Source organism: Nicotiana tabacum, chromosome 17 (assembly GCF_000715075.1).
Source record: "Nicotiana tabacum cultivar K326 chromosome 17, ASM71507v2, whole genome shotgun sequence".
In the NCBI taxonomy this organism is placed as follows: domain Eukaryota; kingdom Viridiplantae; phylum Streptophyta; class Magnoliopsida; order Solanales; family Solanaceae; genus Nicotiana; species Nicotiana tabacum.
Window position 1 is genome coordinate 5,949,324 of NC_134096.1, and position 13,152 is coordinate 5,962,475.

Genomic DNA, 13,152 nt, shown 5'->3' on the forward strand with positions numbered 1-13,152 from the left:
ATAAAATTTAGCATAACTCGTTATGATGAGTCAATTAATCAAATAATTATTTCACTATCCGAATTTACTTAGTAAATCTATTTTTTTCTTGTAACAGAAAAGTCACTTAACTATGACTATAACGCTCAGAAGATCACTCAACAAAATTTTCAAACCTTTAATGGCCAAGTATCTATTTTACCCTTTAATTTATCAACCTTTGCCTTTTTAAATTTTTGTTATTATAATACTTCTTCATCCGTTCACTTTTTACTTGTCCACAATGGACTTTGCACGCCCCTTAAGAAATAATAGATGAAGTGCATATTCTACCATACTACCCATAAAAGTGATAGTATTTTGAGAACTCTTGAAAAATGCTTTGTAAAATGAGTAATTTAATAAGGGTAAAAGAGAAAAAATATATATGGTTTTCTCTTGATTTGCTAAAATTGACAAGTAAAAGTAAAAAATATTTTTAGTATAGTGAGCAAATAAAAATAAACGGAGGGAGTATTTTCCCTCTTTTAATCTATTATGAATTTACCTATAAAATAAATAATCTTATTTATAAAGTAAAAAAGTAAAAATAGTTTTCAAGCATAAATCCGGGTTTGTTATAAAATAAAGACTGTAAAGTAAAGACAAGTAGAGAGAGAAACTGATATATTATTCAAAATTCAAACTTATGTACATAAGGAACTGAAAACTCCTCTATTTATAGAAAAAAGAAAGCAGCTGCGAGGCTTTTCAGGAAGCAGCTGCAAGGCTTTTCTTTAGCTACTTTGTAAGTTGTCTGCATGAGGTGCTTGCAACCTGCCCGTTTAATAAGAAGCTGCTGCAGATTATTTCATTGAGCTGCTTGCAACTTGCCTGCATCAGCTGCTTGTAGATAAACTTGAACATAGTACTAAATGGATAATCTTCTTCAGGAAGATTATCTATAGCGGAGTAATAAATGGACATCCACAATATAATTATTTTCATAACACTCCCCCTTGGATGTTCATTAAAAGATATTGTGCCTCGTTAAAACCTTACTAGAAAAAATCCAGTGGAAAAAATCCTAGTGAAGGAAAAAGAGTACACATATTTAGTAATACGTATTTCTAGCTGCCTCATTAAAAACCTTATAAGGAAAACTCTGTAGGAAAAAAACTTTAGTAAGGAAAAAAAAGTACATCGCGTATTTTACTCCCCCTGATGAAAACCTTGTTTCAAATATTTGAGTCTCCGCATTCCAATCCTGTATACCATCTTCTCAAAAGTTGAAGTTGGCAAATATTTTGTGAATAAATCTATCAGATTGTCACTTGAACGGATTTGTTGCACATCAATGTCACCATTTTTCTGAAGATCGTGTGTGTAGAATAATTTTGGTGAAATGTGTTTCGTTCTATCTCCTTTTATAAATCCTCCCTTCAATTGGGCTATGCATGCAACATTGTCTTCGTGTAAAATTGTGGGTCTTTTCTCACATTCCAAACCACATTTTTCTCGAATAAAATGAATTATTGATCTCAACCATACGCATTCCCTACTTGCTTCATGAATAGCTATTATTTCAGCATGATTTAAATAAGTAGCAACAATAGATTGCTTTGTGGAGCGCCATGATATGATAGTACCTCCACATGTAAACACGTACCCGGTTTGAGATCTAACTTTATGGGGATCAGATAAATAACCTGCATCTGCATAACCAACAAGATCTGCACTATTTTTGTTAGCATAAAACAAACTCATATCAAGAGTTCCCTTTAAATATCGCAATATATTCTTAATCTTGTTCCAATATCTATGTGTAGGAGAATAACTATATCTTGCTAGTAAATTAATAAAAAATGCTATGTCGGGCCTTGTAGCATTAACAAGATACATTAGTGCACCAATTGCACTGAGATAGGGTACTTCGGGACCAAGCAGTTCCTCATCCTCTTCTGGAGGTCAGAACAAATCTTTATTCACTTCAAGTGATCGAACAATCATTGGTGTACTCAATGAGTGCGCTTTGTCCATGTAAAAGTATTTTAAGACCCTTTTTGTATAGGCAGATTGATCTATAAAGATCCCGTCTACTAAATGTTCAATTTGCAGACCAAGACAAAGTTTCGTCTTTCCAAGATCTTTCATCTCAAATTCTTTCTTAAGATATTCAATTGCCTTTTGGAGCTCTTCTGGAGTTCCAACAAGATTTATGTCATCAACATAAACAGCAAGTATAACAAATTCTGAAGCCATTTTCTTTATAAAAATACATGGACAAATAACATCATTTATGTAACCCTCTTTCAACAAATATTCACTGAAACGATTATACCACATGTGCCCAGATTGCTTTAAACCGTACAAAGATCTTTGTAATCTGATTGAGTACATTTCTTGAGATTTTGAATATGCGTCAGGCATTTTAAATCATTCAGGGATTTTCATGTAAATTTCATTATCAAGTGACCCGTACAGATAAGCTGTAACCACATCCATTAGATGTATTTCAAGCCTTTCACGTAAGGCTAAACTGATGAGATATCGAAATGTTATGGCATCCATAACGGGTGAATATGTTTCTTCATAATCGACTCCAGGTCGTTGTGAGAATCCTTGTGCAACAAGGCGAGCCTTGTATCTTTCAACTTCATTTTTATCATTCTTTTTTCGCATAAAAAACCATTTATGACCAACTGGCTTTATACAGGCAGGTGTTTGGACTACTGGTCCAAAGACCTCTCTTTTAGCAAGTGACTTCAATTCTGATTGAATTGACTCTTCCCATTTTGGCCAATCAGATCTTTGTCGACATTCTTTGACAGATCGGGGTTCAAGATTCTCACTATCTTGCATAATGTTAAGTGCAATATTATATGCAAAAATATTATCCACCCCTATTTCAGATCGATTTAAATTAATCCCATCACCACTAGAACTTATTAAAAGTTCATCACTCACTTGAGTCTCGGGTTCATTGATTTCTTCAGGAATCTTAGAACTAATCAGATCTTGGGTCTCTTCAGGTGATTCCTTCATAATATTATTTTGATTATTTGCCGATTTTCTTTTTCTAAGATTTCGATCCTTAGAACCCAAAGGCCTACCACGCTTCAGGCGTACTTTAAGTTCACTAGCTCTCATGCTAGTAGATGGTCCTGCTGGGACATCAATTCGGATAGGCGCATTCTCTGCAGGGATATGTGACTTAGTTATCCTTTTCAAATCAGCAAATATGTCTGGCATTTGATTTGCTATATTCTGTAAATGGATGATCTGATATAGTAAAGTAAAGACAAGTAGAGAGAGAAACTGATATATTATTCAAACTTCAAACTTATGTACATAATGAACTGAAACCTACTCTATTTATAGAAGAAAGGAAGCAACTGCGAGGCTTTTCAGGAAGCAGCTGCAAGGCTTTTCAGGAAGCAGCTGCAAGGCTTTTCTTTAGCTGCTTGTAAGCTGCCTGCATGAGCTGCTTGCAATCTGCCTGTTTAATAAGAAGCTGGTGCAAATCATTTTATTGAGCTGCTTGCAACCTGCCTGCATCAGCTGCTTGTAGATAAACTTCAACATAGTACTAAATGGATAATCTTCTTCAGGAAGATTATCTATAGCGGAGTAATAAATGGGCATCCATAATATAATTATTTTCATAACAGGGTTATAATAGAGTTGGGGCTAATTATTAGTTAGTGGCTCAGGATGTAAGAACAAAATGAGAAGCCACGTAGCCCAATAATAAGTTGTCAACGCATCACATATATTCCTCAGTAAGTCGTAGGGTATTGTTTTAGCCCAAAAATACGAAAAAGTGGACATATGATAAATTTAAACCATTTTACTAAATGATATGTGTGAACAGGTAGAATCGGGGTAGAATTTTTCCGATTTCCCGATGAGAGAACGAAGGGGAAGCATGGCTCGACATGGTTATAATCGGGGTCGGGAACCCCTCGTATCGAGACCCAGGAAGAATGAACGATGTATCTGAGATCGGACACGGTAAAGCCACGTACCCTAGACCAAGTATGGCTTCTGATCTGGACCTCGGGAGATGTTGTGAACGGTTACGCATGACGAATAAGGGGCCATAATAGTCGTCATCAACCGAATTTTACGGCGCGAATCCCGTTCGGTATCAATTATAGATCAATAATTATCGAAAAAATAAAAAATTTACCCCTTTTAAACTTGTACTAGGACTCAAATTCTCCTACTATATAAAGGGAAAGTTTTTCTTATTGTCAGACACATTGTATCACGTATTTCAAAGGAAAAAAGTTTACTTTTGTCCTCTAGCTATCGTTCAAGGCTTTACTCATTTGTTCCTTTCTTCATTCTCGACCGAGCTTGTACCGAGGGCCCAATCGGGTACGGGTTTAACTGTTCAATCTAAGATCAAACTTGGTTATTATATTGCGATTGGTTCGATCGTTTATTTTGTCGTCAATTCATTTATGTATTATTCTTAATTATTCGTATTGGATTAAAGCACATATCCTTTAAACCGCGTACAAATTTAATTGTTACTCATTTTTGGGGTAAACAGTTTGGCGCCCACCGTGGGGTTAAGGATAATAGTGGTGATTTGATACGAATCTCCGTAACACACCCTTTCTTACGCTTGTTCTTTGAAATATTAATTCCAGGTCAGCCTAAGAATGTCAAACTCTCAGTCTGCTCACTTGAATGTTGATGCTGAGTCATGCCATCACATCGAAAATAATAATATGATGCTCAGTAATGATGTGCCTCCTGCCTATCCCAATGGTATCCCAGCCGCCGACCCGGTCGATGCTAACTCGCAGGTGGCCATCAATATCAATTTTCCAACTGATTCCGAAATAGTGTTCGCGAGGCGCCCCGGCCAATGGCTCGAGAAGCGCCCAAAGGTGAAGGTGATGGGGTGAGCCTACCATTGATTTTCGAAATGTTACAGGCTCAATAAGCGGCAATAGCACAACAGTAAACCAAATCCACGCCCCTAACAGGGTCGAGCCCAAACAATCTTGGGAAAATACTCGGAGAGACGAACAAGTTGCCGCAAGATCGGGTGAAGCCGAGCCCGAAGAAACTTCAGAGGTAATAAAGATGCTCGAAGCATTAACAAAAGGGGTGGAGTCAGGCGAGAAAAAGATTGAATCCAATGACTAGAAGGTGGAACAATACAACTCCAGGGTCGATTAGATCCCGGGAGCACCTCCGATATTGAAGGGACCGGACTCCAAAAAATTTATCCAGAAGCGCTTCCCACCGAGCACGGCACCAAAGCCAATCCTGAAGAGGTTTCGAATGCCCGACATTCCCAAGTATAATGAGACCACAGATCCAAATAAGCATGTAGCAACCTACATATGCACAATCAAAGGGAACGATTTGGAAGATGACGAAATCGAGTAGATGTTGCTGAAAAAGTTTGGGAAAACTTTGTCCAAGGGGGCAATGATATGGTATCACAACTTGCCTCCAAATTCCATTGACTCGTTTGCTATGCTTGCAGATGCTTTCGTAAAGGCCCATGTCGGAGCCATCAAGGTCGAGACTAGAAAGTCGGATCTTTTCAAGGTCAAACAATGGGATAACGAGATGCTCAGGGAGTTCATGTCAAGATTCCAGATGAAATGGATGGATCTGCGGATGATTTGGCCCTTCAGGCATTCACTCAGGGGCTCAATCCCGAAGTTCCGTGGCCTCTCAAGAGCTAAAACAAAATTGATTATGCTAAATAAGAAATATTTTACGGTGCATAAAACTTAAACTTAAGAAATATATTACAATAAGTTAAGACCCAGTGTCACAATGTTACTCCATATACACTGACTTAAAATCATAGATATTACCCGCATCAACACTTTATTTTTATTGTTTTAAGAAGTTTTACTCCATATATAAATTTATTGGCGTCCCTTTTGGTTAGTAAAATAATACATTGGTCTGTTATGCTCTTTCAGGTTTGCCAGGACTTCCATTTGGTCTAAGCAACAATCTTCTTGGTTGGATCATTTTTGGAGTTTATGGTTTGATTTGGTACGGTCTCTTTACACTGTTTACACTTCTAACTTTGATGAGGATGAAGAGTCTGGACTATCCCTTTAATTAAGCTTAATTAGCAGTTATACTATCCCAGGCTGATCGACCATATAATCTACAGGTTTATGTGAACTAATATAGCTTTTGTGCATATGTTGTGAATATTGTAATAAAATGAAAATTTGCGAATTTAGTGATCAATATGGACTGTTGAGGTAAATCCTTGACCTTTTACCTGAATAAGGATAAGCTCTTGTTTGTTGTCTTGTTTTGTCTGAGGGAACACTTGAATGCTGGCTTCAAAGCAAGATATAACTTTATGGATTTAAGTATAAATCGATAGTGTAAATTATTGTTGCATTACTAGTGTATTCTAACTTCTTGTAGTAGCTAGGCAATTCATCTTATCTTTTTGTGGATTACCAATCCTACTTTTATAGTCGTCGTCTTACCAATCGACTCGGACATCAGTGCCCGTCTATTTTGTTTCGCGCTAAATGGAATGGCTCTCTTAGTTATGGTGCACCCCGACCCGAGTTAAAGTTAGTTACTTGAATTTATTGCTTTTGATTCAATATATATATATATAATACATACAATAAAATCACACTCTTTCTAAATGTATTCGCCTTTAGTGGAAGACATAGACACATACGAAACACATACAAGCTAAGCATATATTGTCTCGTTGTTATAGAATCTTTTTCCAAATTTTGATGTGGTCATGGATATACAAAATACACAAAATTATTTTGTTCATATGCAAAATATATGGAAAGATTGGTAGAAATATATTGCACATGAATATGCTCCATCTATTTGAGAGAATCATGTGAACCCAATAGCTTTTGTTTAGATTTTATATATACTTCCTTCGTTCCAATTTATGTAAACTTGTTTGACTGGACACAGAGTTTAAGAAAAAATGAATACTTTTGGAATTTGTGGTCCTAAACAATTCAAAAAGGGGGCCAGAGTATTTGTGTGGTTATAAAAGCTTCTCATTAAGGGTAGAATTGTAAGTTTAAGCAAAATTGTTTCCAAATTTAGAAAGGGGTCATTATTTTTGGAACGGACCAAAAAGGAAATAGGTTCACATAAACTGAAATGTAGGTAGTATATTATAGGACCGTAAACCCAGTTATCATTATATATTAATTTGAGATTATTATAGGAAACTATAAATTTCGAATCCTATCTGCGAGGCTTTAAGCAGCAACTTATACTGGCAAAATTATTAGGCAAACAATTCATAGGGACAGTTTTTAACAAGAAAGAAACAGGATCCTGGAGCACGAATTGTTAAGGTTTTCAGCCCTAGTTAAATTACAGAGATATGCTACACTCATTGTCTTCGTGGTGACCTATAAATTACGGGTTCAAGCCATGAAAACAACCACTAATATTTTCATTAAGATAATTTGTCTACACCACACCCCTTGAGTTGCGATCCTTTCTGGGACCCTGCGTGAACCCGGATTGCCTTGTGCAACAGGTTGTACAGTACAATGCTTCACTTATTAATAAAAAAATAAAATAAAAGCACATCACCCTAATAATATGTTCATACCTATATATATTCGGGCAATCACTTGCTACAATCGATGAAATTCTGATTGATTATATTCGCAAAAGAAAAGCACTCGATTTCTCTTGAGAAAGATCAAAAGAGCAGGATGTGGAATTTGCACAAGAAGCTTCTTCAGCTTCTGTTCTTGCATTTCTCCATAGCCTTAGGTGCTGAAGTTTAATTCAGACAATAATCAGTATTCTAGTCAAGATTAATTCTATGTAAACTCGAACTTGTTTAAACAAAGCAAAGGTAAGCATAAATAACACTATAATAATATATATATCTCTCATACCTAGTCCTATTGCTTCATTTCCTTTCATGATGCGCAAACGCTTGCAAGATTCAACAAACATCCTGTTGCGTTGTATGTAATAATGTTAGTAATTATCCAGTGAAAATCCAGCTGATTACAATCAAATCTCAGTAATAAATATTACTTGATAATCTAACAAAAATGATAATTAACCTACTACGATGTCGTGTAAAAAGTATTTACATTGTCACTATGTATAACTTGAATCCTTTTAAAATAAACTTAATTAAGTTATAAGTGTATATTAATCACTGTAATGACTTTTTACGCTATCAATATAGTTTAACATATATAACAACATGTTAATTATTATTTTTATCAGAGATCACTAGTTAATCTCTGTCATAGAGATTCACATGTACTTTACAGGTGATATAATCGTATACATAATATATTTTACATAGTCAGTGTATAATATTTAAAATTTTTAATATAATGAAATAGTTGGGGTGTTAGAATTTTACCCCCAAGGGACATCGCAGACAAGCATCCAATCACCATCTTTGTCTTCAAAAGTAGGAACATAATCACAACTATTCAAAACGTCCATCAGCTTTCTGTTATTCATGAAATCTTTCATTCCTTGGACTTCAAAGTTTCCTTTTAGTCAGTACAACATACATAATGTGTTAGACCAGCAATTTAAGAAGCCACTCATCTGATTAAAGTTCAGACACAAAAAGGATAGGATAGCTAGCCGCACAAGGAATTCTGCTTTCATGTATATTTTGGGGAAGGGTCACACTTCAAGGGATATGATGTAGACATTCTATTCTAATGCAAGCACTAATAGCTGTTTCCAGAACTCATTAATCCATTTTCTAGTAGCGTATGACCCATTAAAAGAGAAAGGGCTCTCTACCAAGATATTTTTCATTAACATGGCACAAAGCCAAGATTTTTGGTTAAGGCAAAATGGATCACACCACCACCACAATCCTTGGTGGTGAATAACTTAGCTTGTTCTGCCAGGTTATTTGTCTTATTTTTTAAGTAATCGATTTAACTTTTTATGAACAGTTACATATTGTTATTTCAAGTAATCAGAGAGAGTAAAAATATTTTTATATAGTCAATATATAGAAGTTGAATTCAAAAAATATAGAAGTATGCCATAATGGGTTAGAAAAGTACAATTAACTTAGTACAATAAATTTTACACTATCAGTGATAGTTAACTTGTAGTGGCAGGTTATATATGTTTTATTTTCTGATAATTAATTTTATTTTTTACCGACAATTAACTGTAGTATTATTTTCTACAAAATAAAGTAAAAATTCTTTTACATTTTCAGCATATTAAAGCTGATTCTAAAAAATATAGAAGTATTCCATAATAGGTCAAAAATAGAACTCAACTTGTATATACTGAAACTGTGAACTATTAATGTAATTTAACAGCAAATTACATATCTTATCCTTTAAGCTGCTAATTTCATTTTTTACGGGATAGTTACATGTAATTATCTTCTAGGTGACCTGATAATTATTTTTATTTTGACTTAGTGAGTATAGAAGTTAAACTACTGAAAATATAAGAAGTTCTTCCTATGTCTCATTTTATGTGATGATATTTAATTGGGGCAGAGTTTTAAATTTTTTACTAAATACATATTAATTATTAATTTAAAACTCAGTAACTTAAAAAGATTAGGATCCGAACCCATAAGCTTTAAATTCGGGTTCCGCCTCGTACCAATAGTGAAGGAACTGAACATGTTGGATAAGGCATGAGACAGTTGTTGATAATTCTTGTACATGTTTTAGTCCACTTTTCTAAGGTAAGGTGCACCATCCATACTGACTTTGACGAAAGCAGCAACAGTACTCTTCAGGATATTCTTCCTGTAGGACCTCACTGGTGGCCAACCCACAACTTGGGCCCTGAATTTGTGTTAAAAGGGGTTAATTTAATATGTAATATCTATTTATAATTCATGTAAAACATGATATATATATATATATATATATATATATATATATATATATATAAACAGAATACGACCTAGTGGCTACTTATTTACATTGCCAGTATATCAGTTAAACACTTATGTTTATATATTTATACTATAAGTTAAGTAAGTTTTATATGATCAGATTACCTAAAATAAATTACTTAAAATTCGACAACAAATAATTATCTACAGTAGTAAACATAAATTGGAAAAGAGTGCAAATAATTGCTACAACCACTTGAACTAGATTGATGATGTGAAAATATCTTTACAGCGTCCATATATTACATAAATATATTTCTCCACAGATCGATCTGCTTTCAAATTTTGCTATGCCAAACGTACCGAATAAATGAATTCATCTTCTTTGAAGGATCTAACACACAAACAATATTTTCTAAAAGTTCGAGCAACATAGACTCTAACTTATCACTAGGGCTTGACTATAACCACACACTCTAGTCAACACGTGAAGTACAGGAACATAAAAACACATGATCACCACAGAGGGTCGAATGCGGTGGAATAGTTAAGATTCCTCCGCGCTTAACTAGAATCTCAAATTCTGAGTCCTTAAAACAAAAAATTTTCTTGGGAGAGATCGGGACCTACAAGACGAGAAAAATTTCGAATATAGAATGCCTTAAAAAAGTAAAGTAAATAAAATACATACGTACTTGGCAGCTTGGGGATTGGTTTGATTCTCTGTTAGTTTTGAAGAAAGGTTGAGCTTCAAATCCACTGCCTCTGTGAAATCTCTTTTCCCAGTAGCATTATTATAAGTTTCATGAGCTTTTTTTCTTCCACCTTCACCAGGCAACCCTAGCCTTAACTCTGTCTCCTCAAAATCCAACTTAGGCTTTTCTTCTTCTTTCCCTAGCATTTTTGCAGCCATTAATGTTCTTTTCCCGTTTGTTATATTTGAGAGTTTTTGGTTTTGAGAGAAAAGTGAAAGTAAAATATAGGTTGAGAGAAAAAATAACTAGCTTGGATTTGGCATGTCTTAAGTTGTTAAATATTAATCTTTTGGTTCTATTTTATATGGCGGGGTTCGGAACACCAAGATCAAACAACTTAAATTTAGTGTGAATTTAGATATAAAATTTTTAAAAATTTAAAATAAAATTTACATTTTAGACTAGTATAAATTTTTAATGCCGGATAACAACATTTTACTATAATGACCAAGGTTTTATGAAACCAATTTTTCATGATAACTTATATTATATGTTTTTTATAAAAGTATTTTACTACACCAGTTAAGAAATGTCAAAACAAACAACGTTATTATAAGAAAATTTAACTGTTTTAAAGAAAATACTTTACTCCTAAATGAAAATATCTGACATGAATCCAGAATAGTCGGCCAACAATTTCGATTAGGAGGCGTAGTTATAACAAAAGTAAAAGGAGAGATGGTCATCTTATTGAAGAAATGTGGAAGGTTGTGTTTGGGCTAAAAAGTGTATTAATATATATGGCAAAGGTGGTGGGGAATGGGTTGCTTTTGTCTTTACTCACTTTGATAAATGAATTTTCTACACTTAGCTAAGCTTGTGAACTGGATTTCTAATCTTGTTGGATTATAATTTGATCCTACCAGCGTGTTGTGCCGCCCTCTCATGCAATATTGCCTTTCCTGACTTAATATTCAAGTTATAATTAGTCTACTTGTATACGGGCGAAATCGAGACCATGGGGCGCCTCAATTTCCGATGAAGTAAACGGAGCGAGAGACATGACGGTACGGAATCAGAATCGAGGCAAGGAGCCCCTCGAGCCGGTGCCCGCGCAAAATGCCTGCCCTCGGGAGTATCGGGGCTATGAACCCCAGGTTCAGTTCGAATCCCAAAGGCCTCGGAGAGCATAACCAGATAATCGAGCACGACCAACAAAAGGCCGTGATATCCGTGACCAGTCGGATGTCACGTCGTGAATCTCGAAACATATCGGCAGAGAACCGGTGATTAGTTAAACAGAAGATTTTTACCTTTTATGGAATTGTGCTTAGGGTAAAACTTCCCTACTATATAAAGGGGAGTCTGATTATTCATTAGACACATTGTAACACGCACATTAAGGCAATATACTCTTATTTTCTGTGTTATTCAAAATTCTTACTTTTGTTCATCAAATCATTAGTAACGTGAGCCCGGGATCGAAGGAAGGCATTTTATTAAGTTGTTACTAAGTCCGGAATCACTCCTCTTGATTGGTTTGACAATTTATTATGTCCTTTATCTGTTTAATCTAACGCAATTTATCGTTTATACTGAATTAACTCACGTATCCTTAAAACCACTTATAAATTTAATTGTTATCCATTTTTTAGGGTAAACAGTTTGGCGCCCACCGTGGGGCTCAAGATAATAGTAGCAATTTGATACAAATTTCCATAACACACTCTATTTTACACTTGTTCTTTGAGCTTTTAATTTCAAGTCAAAACTAAAAATGTCGAACTCCCAATCTGCCCATTTGAACGTGGATGCTGAGTCCGGCCACCATGGCGAGAACAACAACGTGGTACCCAGCAACAAGGTTCCCCCTGCTGACCCCAACAGACTCCCAGTCGCTGATCCGATCGATGCTAACTCACATATAGCTATCGAAGCAAAATTACCTACTATCCCCGAAAATAGCGTTCGCGGGGGAGCCCGGTCGATAACCCGGAATACACACGACGGCAAAGGTGATGGGATCAACTTGTGTGTGATCTTCGAAATATTACAGGCTTAATAGGCAGCGATAGCCCAGTTACAGAACCAAAGTCGCGCCTCCAGCATAGCTGAGCCCGAATCGTCCCGGGAAAATTCCCACAGAAATGAATCGGACACAGAAAGGCCGGGTGAAGCAGAACCCAGGGCCAACCCCGAGATAATAAAGATGCTTGAGTAACTGACAAAACGGGTGGAATCAGGAGAAAAAAAATTGAAGCCAACGACAAAAAAATGGAGACCTATAACTCCAGGGTCGATCAAATCCCGGGAGTGCCACCGATACTGAAGGGCCTGGATTCCAAGAAATTTATCCAACAACCTTTCCCTCCGAGCGTAGATCCGAAGCCGATCCCAAATAAGTTTTGTATGTCCGAAATTCCGAAGTATAATGGGACAACTGATCCAAACGAAGATGTGACCTCTTATACGTGCGTCATCAAGGGAAACGACTCGGAAGATGATGAAATCGAATTCGTTTTGCTGAAAAAGTTCGGAGAGACCTTATCGAAAGGAGCTATGATATGGTATCATAACTTACCCCCTAATTCTATTGACTCATTTGCTAAGCTTGCAGATACCTTTGTAAAACCA

General features: G+C 35.6%; 1 protein-coding gene across 2 annotated transcripts; it reads right to left on the minus strand.

Annotated features, from left to right (window-relative positions):
- Window positions 1-7,326: 7,326 nt before the first annotated feature.
- On the minus strand, window positions 7,327-10,861 carry LOC142171377 (auxin-responsive protein IAA16-like). 2 transcript variants are annotated; one of them, XM_075233741.1, is made up of 5 exons: window positions 10,519-10,861; window positions 9,583-9,770; window positions 8,351-8,486; window positions 7,866-7,927; window positions 7,327-7,740 (listed from the first exon to the last, which is right to left on the minus strand). In XM_075233741.1, exons 2-5 carry the CDS (start codon window positions 9,644-9,646, stop codon window positions 7,703-7,705), a joined length of 300 nt encoding a protein of 99 aa, XP_075089842.1. In that variant the 5' UTR covers window positions 9,647-9,770; window positions 10,519-10,861; the 3' UTR covers window positions 7,327-7,702. The 2 variants fall into 2 exon arrangements, with proteins under 2 accessions (XP_075089842.1, XP_075089841.1); XM_075233740.1 differs by lacking the exons at window positions 7,327-7,740; window positions 7,866-7,927; window positions 8,351-8,486 and having other exon boundaries at window positions 9,254-9,770.
- Between the last annotated feature and the right edge of the window lie 2,291 nt (window positions 10,862-13,152).